Genomic DNA, 14,106 nt, shown 5'->3' on the forward strand with positions numbered 1-14,106 from the left:
CCAATGAGAGTTGCTACACAGCATAAAGTTCTTTATGACTGATCAGAAAGTTCTCCCAGATAATGATACTGAACTCTAAAATCACAGGTCTGGCAGGTTTGTTTACTTTTGTATAAAGAGTAAGGGAGAGTAATGGAGAAAAAAAGAAAATTTAGCTTGTGATGAACTTAACCAACAAATCTGATAAAGAAGAAGAAAACTTCTGAATCTTCTGAATGCTGGGTAAACTACCTTTATTTGCAGTTTGTCTTGGAGCTCTGAGTGTGTTACCTATATAACATGTAATTTTTAAGTGATGTGAAGCCATAAACAAATTCATTATATAATTCATGCTGGGAGGGGAGAAATCAGAGGGATAGTGATTCAGTGATCCTAGATATGTACAGCGAGCATGCTATGAGAAACAGCATATCGGAGAGTCTCTGTACATCCCAGCCCTGCAAAATGCTTAGAACAAGTTTGCATTTGCATTGTTGCAAAGCCAGAGCTGATATGGCACAGTACGATAGGCATCTTCCAAAGTTTTCTAGCAGTAAGAAAGGAGAGCTGAGGGCTTTGGGGAACTGCTGTGAAGGTGCCTTTGCACATAGTTGCATTGTCATAGCCCTGGAATTAAACTGGGGTGAGGAAGCTTCTGGATCCAGTTGGCTTTGAAAGACAGTAAGGTCAGCAAGCTGACCTGTGGGTATTTCTGTGGAAAAAACATATTAAACGGTCCAGGACTGACAGTCAGGACACAGAAGGATACCAAGTATAGGTGTGTATACACATATAAATATATGATAAGTGTGTTTTCAAGTCTGTGAAGAAGAGCTTTGCTTTGCTAGCATAGTGCTTGTACCCACTGAGAGCTGGAGTAGTGTTCAAGGTAGACTCACAGCCAGAAAGTACTTTTAATTTCTTTGCAGGTGATATATCCAGATCATTTGGAAGGCTCTAATCTTGGGCACATATGCATGTTGTGGGACTTTGGATGTGTCTCGCACTATATTGTAAGTATGATTTTCAGGGCTGGTGTCACCAAATGCCAGGAATATTGAGGATGTTCTCCTAGAACATGTTCTCTCTATTATCTTCCTGCTTGTAGCTAAATAACCTGTAATTTAGGAAAATAGCCATTGGGCTGCAAAGAGTTATTAAAGAAACTTTCTGAAAATTGATTCATTATGTTGTTATTTGGTGATGGAGGAAGATGTCTTACAGGCTTGCCTTTTAGGTTATTTGTTAAAAAGCTAGGTAAACAGATATGAAATTATAGGGAACAAGGTTCCATTTGTAGAAAGATTTGAACAGCTGAAAATTTTCAAGTGAGGCTTTGCGTCCTTAAAAAAAAGCCATATGCAAGCTGCTTTTCAGCATGTGTGCTTTTATCAGTCATCTTTTATGGGCTATTCTGACATAGTCTAAACTCCTGTGAACATGTGTTGAAAAACTAGATGACTTCAGAAGTTCTTTAATATCTGTGGTCTAGAATAGATTGTGATTTATTAATATATTGTGAATGGCTTCTCACAACAGTAGGTGCATTGAACATACTGGGATTTGCTCTCTGAGTATTCTTCAGTATCAGAAAGTGTTCTTCAGTAGCAGTTGTGTTCTGTCCTTTGGTTTCTATGATGCAGCAAAGCTACTTTAATTTAAAGATCATTAGCCATTTTGTTTATATTTTGCCCTGTGACCTCAGTCAAATACATTTGCATTATTCTGCAATAGTGCTGTTTGAGCCTAGGGGGATATTGGCACTTCAGCGGGGCGAGATGGCCAGTGGGTTTAACCCGGCGGGACCGCATGAACGCCGTGCAGCGTTAAAAAGAAAAAAAAAAGAAAAAAAGAGGGAAAAAAAGAGGGGAAAAAAAGAGAGAGAAGAAAAAAGAAAAGCCCGAGGAATTGAGGAGAAAAAGAAACCCAGCAGTGCAGAAATCGTGTGACCGGGTTGTGCCGGACCCCCGCGGGGCTCCCCCGCCGCGGCCCGCGCAGGGCGGTGGCGCCGCCGGCGCCGCCCCGCCGCCTCCGCCCGCCCCGGCGCCGCCCCCTCCCGGCGGCGGCGGCAGCGGCGGCGGCGGCGGCAGCAGCGGCGGCGGCGGCGCGGGCAGCGGCGGCGGCGGCGGCGGGTCGGCAGCGGCGGCGGGTCGGCAGCGGCGCGGGCATGGCGGGCGGGCGGCGGGTGCCGGCGCTGCTGGCGCTCTGCGGCGTGCTCGCTGCCTGCCGGGCGGCGGCGGCGGAGCCGGCGGGCGGCGCCAGCCGGCGGCGGCGGGTGAGCGCCGAGGAGGGCATCTCCTTCGAGTACCACCGCTACGCGGAGCTGCGGGAGGCGCTGGTGGCCGTGTGGCTGCAGTGCCCCGCCATCAGCCGGATCTACACCGTGGGGCGCAGCGCCGAGGGCCGCGAGCTGCTCGTCATCGAGGTCTCCGACCGCCCCGGCGAGCATGAGCCCGGTAAGGCAGCGCCGCGGGGCTCCGCCGCCCGGTGCAGCGGCGGCGGAGCCGCTTCCTCCCTGCTGCCGGCCGCAGACGCCAGCGCTGCGGGAAAACGCTGCCGCGAACGTGCCCGCGCGGGGCCGCGGCTCTGCGGGAGCTGCGTACCGGGGCCGCGCTGCCTGTGCAAACCGCGTTTCCCCGTCGCGTTAGAGGCAGTTACCAGCGTTTGCACAGGTGGTTCTTCGGGTGGAGTAGCTCAGGATATGCTTTTATGTATGTTTCTTTCTTTTTTCTTTCTTTCTTTTTTTTTTTTTGAGACAGTTGTTGTAAAGGGAGATGCAGTTTCTGTGCATTCCTTTTACACCCACGAGTGTGCATTTTTCATCAGTTCAGATTTCAGAACTGGCACTGTCATTTATGTCTGTACCTGAAAAGGCTTAATCCTGACAGGTGTTGGGTCCCCGAGGCCTGACTGTAGGTAAGCCGCCTGCGGTTAGGTCTTGGCGTTCCCATCAGCAGGTTATGGAACAGGCCTGGAAGTCTGATTTTTAGCTGGAGATGCGGGTTCTGCAGAGCTTTGGGAGTGGATCTGTACAGCTACGGCTTTATCTTTAGTTGTTTGAACCAAATCCAACCTCACTTTGCATCTTTAGGGGACTTACGTTTTTACTGACTGCATTAGGGTTATTGATAATAGTGTTAAAAATTAGAGATCGTGGGATCGTAGGTCATAAGGAGGACTGAAGAGGAAGGCAGGGTAACAAAGCATTGTCTTGAAATGAAAAATAATCATAGAAATAGCAGTGGAATTTGAAAAATTTCTTTGTGGTGTGTTGCCATCTTGACAGGAAGGGTGATACAGAAGCTAAGAATTAATCTATCACCCTTATGTAATTTACACACTGGAATGATGCACAGTTATTATTGTGACTTTGTGAGTGTTAGTGTCAGTGGACAGTTATTACAGCTTATTTATTTGGCCCTTCTTTCAAGCTGGCTGGAACAGTGAGAGAAAGAGCACTCTGTGCAGTCTGAGATGGAGAGCGTGATTCTCACTGGAGACGTGCTCCTTCTCCCGCTGATGTCAGTGACAGAGAAGGGATTTGCCATTGAGCCCTGGCAAAAGAGAGAAATCCAACTTTACATCAATGAGTGATAACAAACAGCAGAAAAATTTCCTTTGGATTCATTCCACATATGGCTGCAGTGAATGTCACGGACGTTCCACGTTTCCTGGAACATGCTCAATCCCTCACAAAAGGAGCCACATCAAGACAAAAATGCCACATCTGTTAGTGTCCAAATCATATACTGGGGAATAAGATGAGTGCTGGCAATCTGTAGTGACAAATGCTGAAAATCCTATTTTTTTCTTAGATGATCAACCAGGGTTTGAACCAGAGCAAACTAATTGTTTTATTTAAATCTTCAGTCTCATTCTGCAAGGTACCGAGTATTTCTTGAAAAGTGGGGAGCTTCTGCAGCTTTTGTTATCTGCAATGGCACATGAGAGGCACTGAGGATCTCTTAGGAAGGGCAGCGAGTCAGACCTCATGCCTAGCTATGCTCAATGTCCTTTGAAATCACTGTAAAAACACTGATAATATACGTGTCTTTGTAAACACCCAAATATTATGCTAAAGATTGTAGTAGAGATGTTTTCTTCTTAATAACATACCTTTTCTTCTACTGCGTAGTAAAATTTAGCACTATTTATTTTTATATGTGAGTTTTTTTAAGGTGTGTAGTAAAAGAAGTGGAGCCTTATAACAACCTTGGCAGGAAATATGAGGCTGATTTTTCAGCTCTTACCTGAGGGGTGAAATTCTTGCTCACTCTGAGAATCCACCCTTGAGTCTCAGGGCAAGAATATAAATATGGATATTTTGTGCAATTAAAGCTTGCAGGATCTGGTTTATCTTCATCTATTATTAAAGAATGATAGAGAGATGCACAGACACGTGCATAAATGTATGCATACATACACATATATATGTATGTGTATATATACATCCACATATATACACACACACTTTTTTTTTTCCTCCTTTCTTCATGACAGGCTAAGGAGTCATTACTCCTGAATGTATCCTGTTCCTACAAGATCTCCCAAGTCATATGGTTTATTTTTAAATATGTGTATGTATAAATGAAATTTATAATGTGGCTCATGGATGTATGAACTGTAGACAGCTCATGCTTCTAGAAGCTTGGTGGGTATGCAGGGATGATACCTGAATTATTTAGTGAGCTGCTGTGAAAAAACAACAAAAAAAATCTGTCCTCTTAGTGGGGAAGTTGATGATTAAATGATGTTTTTGAAGACATAAAGGAGTATAAAAATACATTTTCTGCTATTCTGTTTATGGTTTTGCATGAAGCTGAACTGGAAGTTTGATTGTAAGCAAATGCTGCACATACGTGCATACATTACATAATCATGCATGTTGCATGCCCATGCAGCAATGTGTGAATGTATTTGATCATGCATAGACATATAAATTGACTTGTATTTTGAAAGATTTGTTCTTTGTGAAAATAAATTTGTGGGAAATATTTAAAAAAAATATGAGAAATGTAAAGGAAAATTGCAGAAATATGCTTTAGATTACCAAAGCAACGGGGATGAATCCTTAAGGCCTCATCTTTTGCTGGGATAAATATATGTTAAGAGGATTTTTTTTTAAAGCCCTGATAGTACTTTAGAAACAAGAATAGTTCCATATGAGTAAGTCTGATTTCTTGCATGAGCATATGAAGTTTCGTGGCAAATCTTTAAAACACACATTAGTCACCTGGAAGACCAGAATGGCCTTCATGAAGGTATTCCCAGAGATGTGCTAAATATCAAAAGTGTGAGAATGCCGAAAGTTCCTGATCATACATTAAATACTAGGGAAGTGTGCTGTCTTCTGTGCAAACTTGAATACCTGTGTCTCCCTTTTGATTCATGCCAAACTGTTCTGGTACTTTGCAATTTTTTTCTTTTTTTGTGGCAGCAGTTTCTTTAGGCCGAAAGTGCACTCAAATGGGAAAACAGAGCCTGGGAATCACTGATGGAAAAGAAATTGTTGAATAAAGAGAAGGAAAACCAGAAGATGAAGATGTTTGACCTTTAACAAATAATTTCGTACTGAGGAAGCTGTTCCATGCTGATAACCTCAGTTTTAATCAGTGAAGACTAGAGGTTAAGGCAGAGGAAGATTTTAATGAGATGATGTCAGTGATTATGTGTTAAAGGCATTTTCTGAACCTAGACTGGAAGTGATCAAAAATTTTAGAGTGGCTTTGATCAAGTAAGAAAGTATGATTTTGTCCCTGTGCTTGCCAAAGAATTAGCAAAGTTGACAGAAGATAGCAGACAACAAGGCGAAGAGAAGATTATGGCAAGTTGATGATGCACCAAAGGAAAACAAGAGAACAGTTGATACTAAAGCACAGATTATTTCTGAGACAAAGAAAGCAATTTTTTGCCTTAATTCAGGTGCAGGAGAATACTGACTACTTTTGAGAGTAGCAAAACGCCTCTTGCTTTGGGTATCTGATGTTCTTTTGAACAAACACCTGATAGATGCTGATCTCTTGAGGCTTTTTTTTTTAATTACCATAAAAAAGCTCATTTTTGGCATAAGTTTGTATCCTTTAATAGCAGTGAAATATATTCAGAACTGATTAATGCAGAAAGCAGCTTTTGCACCATTAATGTTCAGCCATTTGTTTAGATATGCTGCTACTTCTGACTCCTTTGTACCATTGATTTTGGTGGCGCGAGATCAGTCCTTTCTGTTCATACTCCAATTCCAACATGTGAAAACGAAACATTCTGACACTTTCAAGATTCTTAGGGGTTTTATTCTTTACATGAAAAAGTTGTAGCCAAAAATTTCTCTCAAGTCTTACTTTTGTTTAAAAATACTAAGATTTTATAGTTGTTATTTTTCAGTGCTATAGTTTTGTCAAGAAATCCTATAGTAAGGATTATTAATCAACTGGTTACATTGTTACAGATACAGGCTCTGGAAACTACTTTTGCATCAAATGGAGGGGAGAGAGGACAGCTGAAAATGTGGATTCTGTGACAACAAAATGCTCTGCAAATTTGTGCCACTTTCATCAAATTGTTCATGCTACAGAAAAGCAAAAAGGAATCCTGAAAAATATCAGAATGTTGGCATTTTGGAAACAAAATATTTTTCTTTTTTTTTCAGAACAGCATTTCATTTAGAAAGGTTTTTCAGTTTTAATAATTTTTTTTCACCCTTCCTTCAAAAGGCATCTTTAAAAACACTTGAAGAAAAAGCTTTACTTGTAGTTGAGTGTTATATCTCATTCTCTAGAAAATGGTATCTTTGGACTTTTCAGTTTTCAATGACAAAACATTGTAAGCCAGTGAGGTAGGTCTCAGGGACGAGGAGTGAGCACGCTGCATATGAAGTGTGCAAAACGGGTCTGGCTAGGAGCGTTTGCTCAGCTGCATGACCCTGCAGTGCCAGACTTCTGTGAATTTTCTGAGGTGACACTCAGCTACATTCATCTTGGGTACTGTCACTTTATAAAAGACCCTCCTCGACACCATGAGGAAATGGGTTGGGTGGATCACTGGTGATGCTAAGCCTAAGCAAGCTGCTTGACTTGCCAAATTGCTTCTGTACTGCCTTCCCCAAAGTAGCCTGGTGTTAGGCTCTCCGTTTCGGACACTCCAGCCCTGCCTCACAAGATCGCTGTAAGCCCTGCAGCTGTTTGATCCTGCAAAAACACAATTAAAGGACAGTCAAAACAAAAGTGAAAATCGTGCATCTCCTTTATATTAATGGATGGGGAGAACCAAGGTCTGTCTAATGCAGAAGTCATTGTCATCACTGTCACTGAAGTGCTCCCTCTTTCAGGTGTGGCACAAGCCATGTGATCTCATGCTTTCTGTGATAAGATGGCAAACCGACAAGTTCATGGCAAAAAAATGGTTACACGTGATGTTTGTATTTCGTTGTTGCACAAAAGCCCATTTTTTAAGTTTTTTTTTTTTTAATGATTTTGTAAATTTAAGGGACTCTGCAGCCATTCTAGAGAACTGTGAGCAAGTGCTGCTTTCTGAAAAACAACAGCAACAAGAAGAAGCAAATGTGTAGGAAGATGCAGTGATTTCAGCACGGTGTGGGCAGGCATCTGTGCTGTGCTCCTCAGAGCTGCGGCACAGGAGAGGGGGGAGACAATTCGATATCACCTTAGGGCCTTGTGGGGCTGCTGCGCTCCATACAGGAGAACACTAAACTCATGCAGGCAATAAAACATTTTAGCAACGGTGATGTTAGAAAGCACGTAACTGTTCTCTTGGTTACAGTGATGTCATCAGATGCTGCTGCTCTAATTTTATCATTTACAGTTAGTTGCACTTAATTTTATAAAGCTTCTTTTTCTCCTTCTTGCAGTTTAGAAGTGGAAATCCTGTGAGCTATTTGATGGGCTCTATTAATATCTCCTAATTTGACAAAAACATTAATACAAATTGACTATGGCAAGAGCTTGTTATTAAAGCTGGATATTAGAGAGCAAATCTAATTTTTGCATGTTTAAGGTTTAAGCAAGCATCAGTTTTTATCAATGGCTGCTTGCTTAGCATTTTTTTTCTGAAGGAGATGTCAAATCTGGGACTAGCCTCTGGTAAATGAGTGCAGTGAGTTCATATTCAGCTGCATTACAGGGTACTGCAAATGCTATAAAGGTATGGATATAAGCAGACTGCTTTGTATCAGGAGTACAAGAGAGGCTAGTCTGACCACACTATGCTGTCCTTTTTCTGTCCTTTGCTGTTCAGCTTCTCTCCTCTCATGGCTTATGTTTGCAGCCCTCTTTAAACATGTGCCACTCTTCAGGCAGGAAGACAACAAGCAGCTCTTGGTGTCTGCATATGGATGTATAAAATAAAATGCAGAATAAAAAATGGTTAAACCCTACTAACAAGCCTACCTACCTTTTAGGTAGCCTTCTGCATTTGGATTTTCTTTCTTTGTGTGTCAGGGAACAGATTTCTTTTCAGAACGTTTAAGGAAGTTCTGCCTTTCCCCTAAAGCTTTTCTGGGGGTAGGTGCAGACTTGCCTTCTGAGAGTGCTGAAAATAGAGGGCAAATCTGAGGCTACTTGTGCCTTGATCATACTGTAGGAGACAGAGTGGCAACAGCTAACTTTCCAGTGAAACCCTTTTGTGCTGTAGGGCCACATATGCCAGTTCCTCTGGAGTCTCAGAGGCACGGTTTGGCCTGGGTAGTCTCTTGCAGCAGGATTTTAATGCTACCTAGGGCCAGTGTGGGATGTCCAGTGTCCTTATGAGCTCTTCTAGGTTGCGCAGATCTCAGGAGTGCTATAAGATTTGCAGGCAATAAGATGGGTGTCTGTACATGCTAAGCAAGTTTTAAAAAGGCATTTATTTTATTTTTAAGAGCCTTGAATAACTTTGTATTCTTTATAATTTCCTTAGTAGCACTAAATTTTTTGAAAATAAAAGATTTTGCTTCTTTAATATTTTCTTTCTTAAGTAAAAAATATTTTCCTAATATTTGTAAATTCATCTTTTCTTCCTATGTCATCTTAAAGTTCAATTTAAGATAGAGGTATGGAATACCACGAGTCAAATGTAGTGCTTGGAAAACTGGTGAAAATCAAGGAGATGTGGTAGGCGCATTTATAGATCACGTTTGCAGCTAGTTATTAATGACATTCATGTTCCCACTGAAGTCAATGGAAATTCACAGTGAGTACGGTTAGGCAGCTGTGTTAAGCAGTCTCTGCAGTGTTTCCTAGAGATATAATACTCCAAATTGCTTTGCTGGCTGAGGTATTTAATCACTTCCATTTTAATTAGATCTTTTAAAAAAGGATTAAGAGAAGGTTTGTGCTACCTGGGAAAATACTGTAGGTCCATCTACTGTATCTAAGAAGTTGATATTCTCTTTTACTTGATGGAATAAGGAAAAGGATACACAAGCTGTAGCAAAAAGGGCTCCAGTCTTCATGAGGTATAATATGACTCCACTGAAGGCAGTTGTTGTTTTATTTTTCAGGCTTAATTAAAATTAGACTGTTTATGAATGTTAGCCTGACTATGCAGAATTCCTTGATCTGATTCAAACTGATTTTGATAATCCTGCTCCTTTTGAAAGAGTTGATTACTTCAACTTAATTTCTTTTAAAGAGAACAGTTATCATCACCTTCCACGTCTGCAGAATTCCTTAACAGTTTCTAATGAAAACAGTGAACTGTTTTATTGTTTGTTTGGACTAAATGGATGTTTTATTATGGTGAGGTTAATGTGAACTCCAGAGCATTAGTAAGAATTGTATAAAACACAATGATTTTTTAATGTTTTGTGAGGCATTTTGTTGAAGGCAGTAAAATATAATCATGTGATTTATCAAAAAGTGACCTTGCCATCATATAAATAAATCTTCATTCACTTCATCCAGGAAAAGTTATTTATATTTCTATAATCTTGTGATCAATATCTCAAGCCTTTAAATTATGCAGAAGATGAAAAATGTAAGACTGACCCTCTTATTTCATAGTAGGCACAAATTTTTGTCCATAAAAATGGAGTCACTACTATGTTCAGTCAGTAATTTATCATTAGAACTCATTTAGAATTAGTTGTGTGTTCATTCCACCTAATTTTTGACTTTTAATTGGTGTATGTGATTTAGAAGCCTACATACTATACATGCCTATTCATGCTATAATCTCTCTTTGCTAGTTTAGCAGATAGAGCTCTTAGGTGGGCTGCAATGGCCTCTGAAAATGTCTGTTTTCTCCACTGACTATAAAAGGAGCCCACTTTAGGCAGACTTCTAACACAGGCATTTGTGCAAGAGCTTGTGGTTAGACATGATGAATCCCAGCCATCGTGTTTCATCATGTAATATACCTTGTTTTGTTTTATATGCTTACTTTGTGACACGTACTATTTGTGAACTGCATTTGGTCTTTTCTCAGTGGATTAATTTATATCATTAATTCTTCATTCCTGTTTAATTCATGTTCCTTTTAAAAAAAGTCATAGGTCACATTTTTTCTGGCCTACAAATTCTATAATTCTCAAATCTGTATTGCCTTAGATGCTTGGTTAGTTGTTCCACTGAGGTGGGAAGTAAACTGGAAAGAAGGTTTGTAGGTGAATTCTTTAAACCTCTATGGAATCAAACAAAAAGTGAAAATTGCAGTGTATACTTTAAGGCTTCTGAGTCAGTTAATTAAAAGGATGAGTAGTAGGTATGAGCACTGAGGTACAAGCTGTGTTCATTTTGGAGTAAGTTGCCGAGTGACGTTTTGAAATCAAGAGCCAGGATTCGCTGAATTCAGAGGGATCAGGATGTCACATTGGAAGCTTAGTTTCTGGTATGCTGAGGCTAAATGAAGACACTAAAGGCCTTTGGAGTTAAAAGGTTGAAGAAAACCCTTCTAAGTGAAACGGTAGCACAGTTGGGTTTTATTTGCAGTATGACATGAATCTGAGCTCATTTGACTGCCATAAACCTCTATGTATTATCTCAGATTTAATGTGAAAGTTGATGCTGCATTGGGAATGGGTTAGGGGCTCTGTATGAACAAAAATGCTAGAATAAGCCAGCTGATTCACTGGGATTTTGGAATCAGACCTCTGCCACAGTATGGAAAACCAACTATATGTGCTGTGATGCTATAGCTGGCCTAGGGCATTGAGGTCATCACCTTGCCCATTGCTTTCAGATTTACTGTTACTGATGAGGACACTAGACTCTCAAAGTTTGGTCTTGGTCCATACCAACCTTCTCTTTCCAGCAGAGGTTTCCTGCAGCATGCTAACTTTGTGCTAGCTGAATCATGACCAGCCAAATCTTCCCATGACAGCAGTAAATAATAGCGTGATTATCAGAAGACTGTGGGATTCAGTTCATTATAAAGCCATACTTCAGAAATGTGCACAAGGCCAAGTAACAGAGGGTCTTAAATCATAAACCTATGGTGGCTATTCTAAGACAGTAAATGTTTGTTTTTAATTAATTGTTTTCCAAAATGAGACATTTGTAACTGCATAAGCTAGTAATTGTTTCCTAGTAGTTGTTCATACTGAATCATGTGCAAAACCGCCATTCTTGTTTACTCACAAATTAAGTCCTGTGGAGCCAGCTGAGATAATCATTCTTTATGTGGAACTGTTCATTATTGTGGAACATGAGCTGCCTGATTCACAATAGGAGAAAGGAAATGCTCTGGCTGCAGAGTCTGCCTACAATGAGAACAGCCATCCTATGCCTAGATCCTTATCCTAAAATGTGGATCTGCCTTAAGGCTATTGAAGAGAAGTTGTTTGGTCAGGTGGCATATGTGGCTGCTTGGCCAAGATTTAGCGAGATGGTTTCTTGGTGGAGGCATCCTTGCTGACATACCAATTTAATGATCCAGTAGATTTTTCAGTATCTAGAAAGTCTGGCCTTTGTTGTATGAGCTCTCCAAACAAAAAGAAATCATGCAGTACTTTGCTGCAAGAAATACAATTAAAGTTTGAAAGAAACAACAAAAAAGCAAAAGTTTGGTGACATTTTAAAGCTCAAAACTTTTTGCATAGTCATGTTTGCTATATCACAGTAAGGGATTACTAGGTAACAAATATGTGAATTATTGTGTATTTTTCCCTCTGAGATTTCTAACTGTAAGACATTTCATTTGAGTGTCATCCCTCAAAAATAAATCATGCCCACAGCATGATTAACTTTGAGTTAGACATGGAAGTCCTTCAGTACTGCAATGTAGTGAATGTATGAAACTATATTTCTTGCACACTTATCTTTCAAAATGAATAGTGTAACTTTTTTTTCCCCCATGGCAAACTGAGGGTTTTGTGCTTTTGGCTAGCTCTGTGTTTTGGCTTATTGGACAAAAGAGTGGTTTTGGAACTGTAAGCAAAGATGGGATGTGTCCAAGACCTAAATATGCTAACTTAGACTAAATAAGACCTAACACTCTTTACATAGGTAAAAAACCCTCTTACTTCAAAGGGAGCTTTATGGATACGGTAAGGTGACTCTCCATGTCAGATCTTCACTTGATATAAACTACACAGTGGTTTAATTCCTCCTCTCACCCAGCTGCTGAGCATGCACAAATCAAACAAGTCAATGGGAACTGTATGTCTGTATCTCCATTATAAACAGAAGGCTATAAATCCTAATGCTTGAGCCTGCTTGTGTGAATACCCTTAAAAAGGAAGGCTTAATGGGACTTCAGTGCTGTAATAGCTTGCAATTAAGGAATGAGAAATGAAAAGTTTACTCCTTTCTGAATAAAAGTTCTTCTTTCTTTCTTTCTTTCTTTCTTTCTTTCTTTCTTACTATTTTTGGTGAATTCAGTATATAAGAGGATGGAGGGAGGAAAAAAAAGCTGTGGAGTTAGGGCCTGGGCTATTTTATGTTTCAGCTTTAAACAAGGTCATTTTCTTAGTAAGTTGTTTCACAGAAAGAAAAGGGGGTCTTGTGATACAGGATGCCTGACTTCTTTCCTGGCTCTGCCATGTATTTCTCATCTTTCTGGATGAGAACACTTGCTCAGTGCCTCAGTTTCTTATCTACATGCTAGGGAAGATTGTATGTCCGTGCTTTGGAAGGCTATGCTATGTACCCAATATACAGACCTGATATATGGCATGTTGTTCAGTATTTCCTCTGCCTTTGAGGCACAGCTCCTGCCTGCTTTCTGTCTGATATATCCTAGTAGGAAACAACCCCCAAATTTGTGCTTGTTCAGCTATGCTAATGGACATAATGTGAGCAGGAGCTATGAGTTTGTCCCTCCTTGTTGACCTGCTGTGGGCATGCTATATATATACATGTATGTTGTTTTTTTTTAAAATACTCTGCCTTGTTAGCAGAGATGTTTAAGGAAGGTATCAATTCCCCTTTTCCTCCAGTGCTGGCAGGCAGAGTCACATCTATATCTGCAAGGTTTCTATGTATTACATTAGGGGTGCCATGGAAAAATCTATAAATAAACAGAGACAGGGGAGCATCTGTTCCTTGATACTCAATGTACGTGAAAGAGCTGAGAAAAATAAATTCTGTATTATAATAGTAACTAATGCAAAATGAAAATGTGCCTGATAACCTAAGATCCCTGAATAGAGAAGTTTAAGAGCCAACAAGCTCATTTGACTTGAAAATTGAAGAATTGTCTGAAATAGATGTTGCCATAGTGACAGAGAGGATTAGCAGTCTGAGACTGATTTCATTGGTCTGCTACTAGCACAAGTTGCTTGTTTGAGTAGCATTAATATGTTGTCTCATGCTGCTTTATATGCTGAGACCATCTGGCATTAGTGGTATTTAAAGGTGCAGTTCTGTTAGGAAAGCGTTGGCCAACACGATGTGATTTATGTTTGTAAGACCAGTTGTAAGGGGTCTTTGAAAAGCAGGCTTATGCACTAAAAATATTCTAAAAAGTCACAGCATGTACGGAGATGAAGTGAGGGTTTTGGGAAGCCACACAGGGAATTTCAGAAGTTTGTTTTATATTCAGTCAATGTACATTTAAAATATTTACTGCACAAACTTGAACTTTTGCATATTCTTTAGGTCCGTACGTGTGTGCAGCCATGTTATTCATTTTGAAAAGAGGAACTTGTCACTATGCACTGTGAAGCAGCTTGGGAGCAACAGATCAAACACCTTG

General features: G+C 40.3%; 1 protein-coding gene across 1 annotated transcript in view; it reads left to right on the plus strand.

The window, feature by feature from the left end:
• Positions 1–2,142: 2,142 nt before the first annotated feature.
• The window catches only part of CPE (carboxypeptidase E), a 61,569-nt gene continuing 49,605 nt past the window's right edge, over positions 2,143–14,106 (plus strand). The window contains exon 1 of the mRNA XM_067297888.1: positions 2,143–2,435. Within this exon, the coding sequence (XP_067153989.1) occupies positions 2,147–2,435 (289 nt within the window). The 5' untranslated portion in view covers positions 2,143–2,146. The remainder of the gene's footprint in view (positions 2,436–14,106) is intronic.

The sequence above is a fragment of the Apteryx mantelli genome, chromosome 5 (assembly GCF_036417845.1).
Source record: "Apteryx mantelli isolate bAptMan1 chromosome 5, bAptMan1.hap1, whole genome shotgun sequence".
In the NCBI taxonomy this organism is placed as follows: Eukaryota; Metazoa; Chordata; class Aves; order Apterygiformes; family Apterygidae; genus Apteryx; species Apteryx mantelli.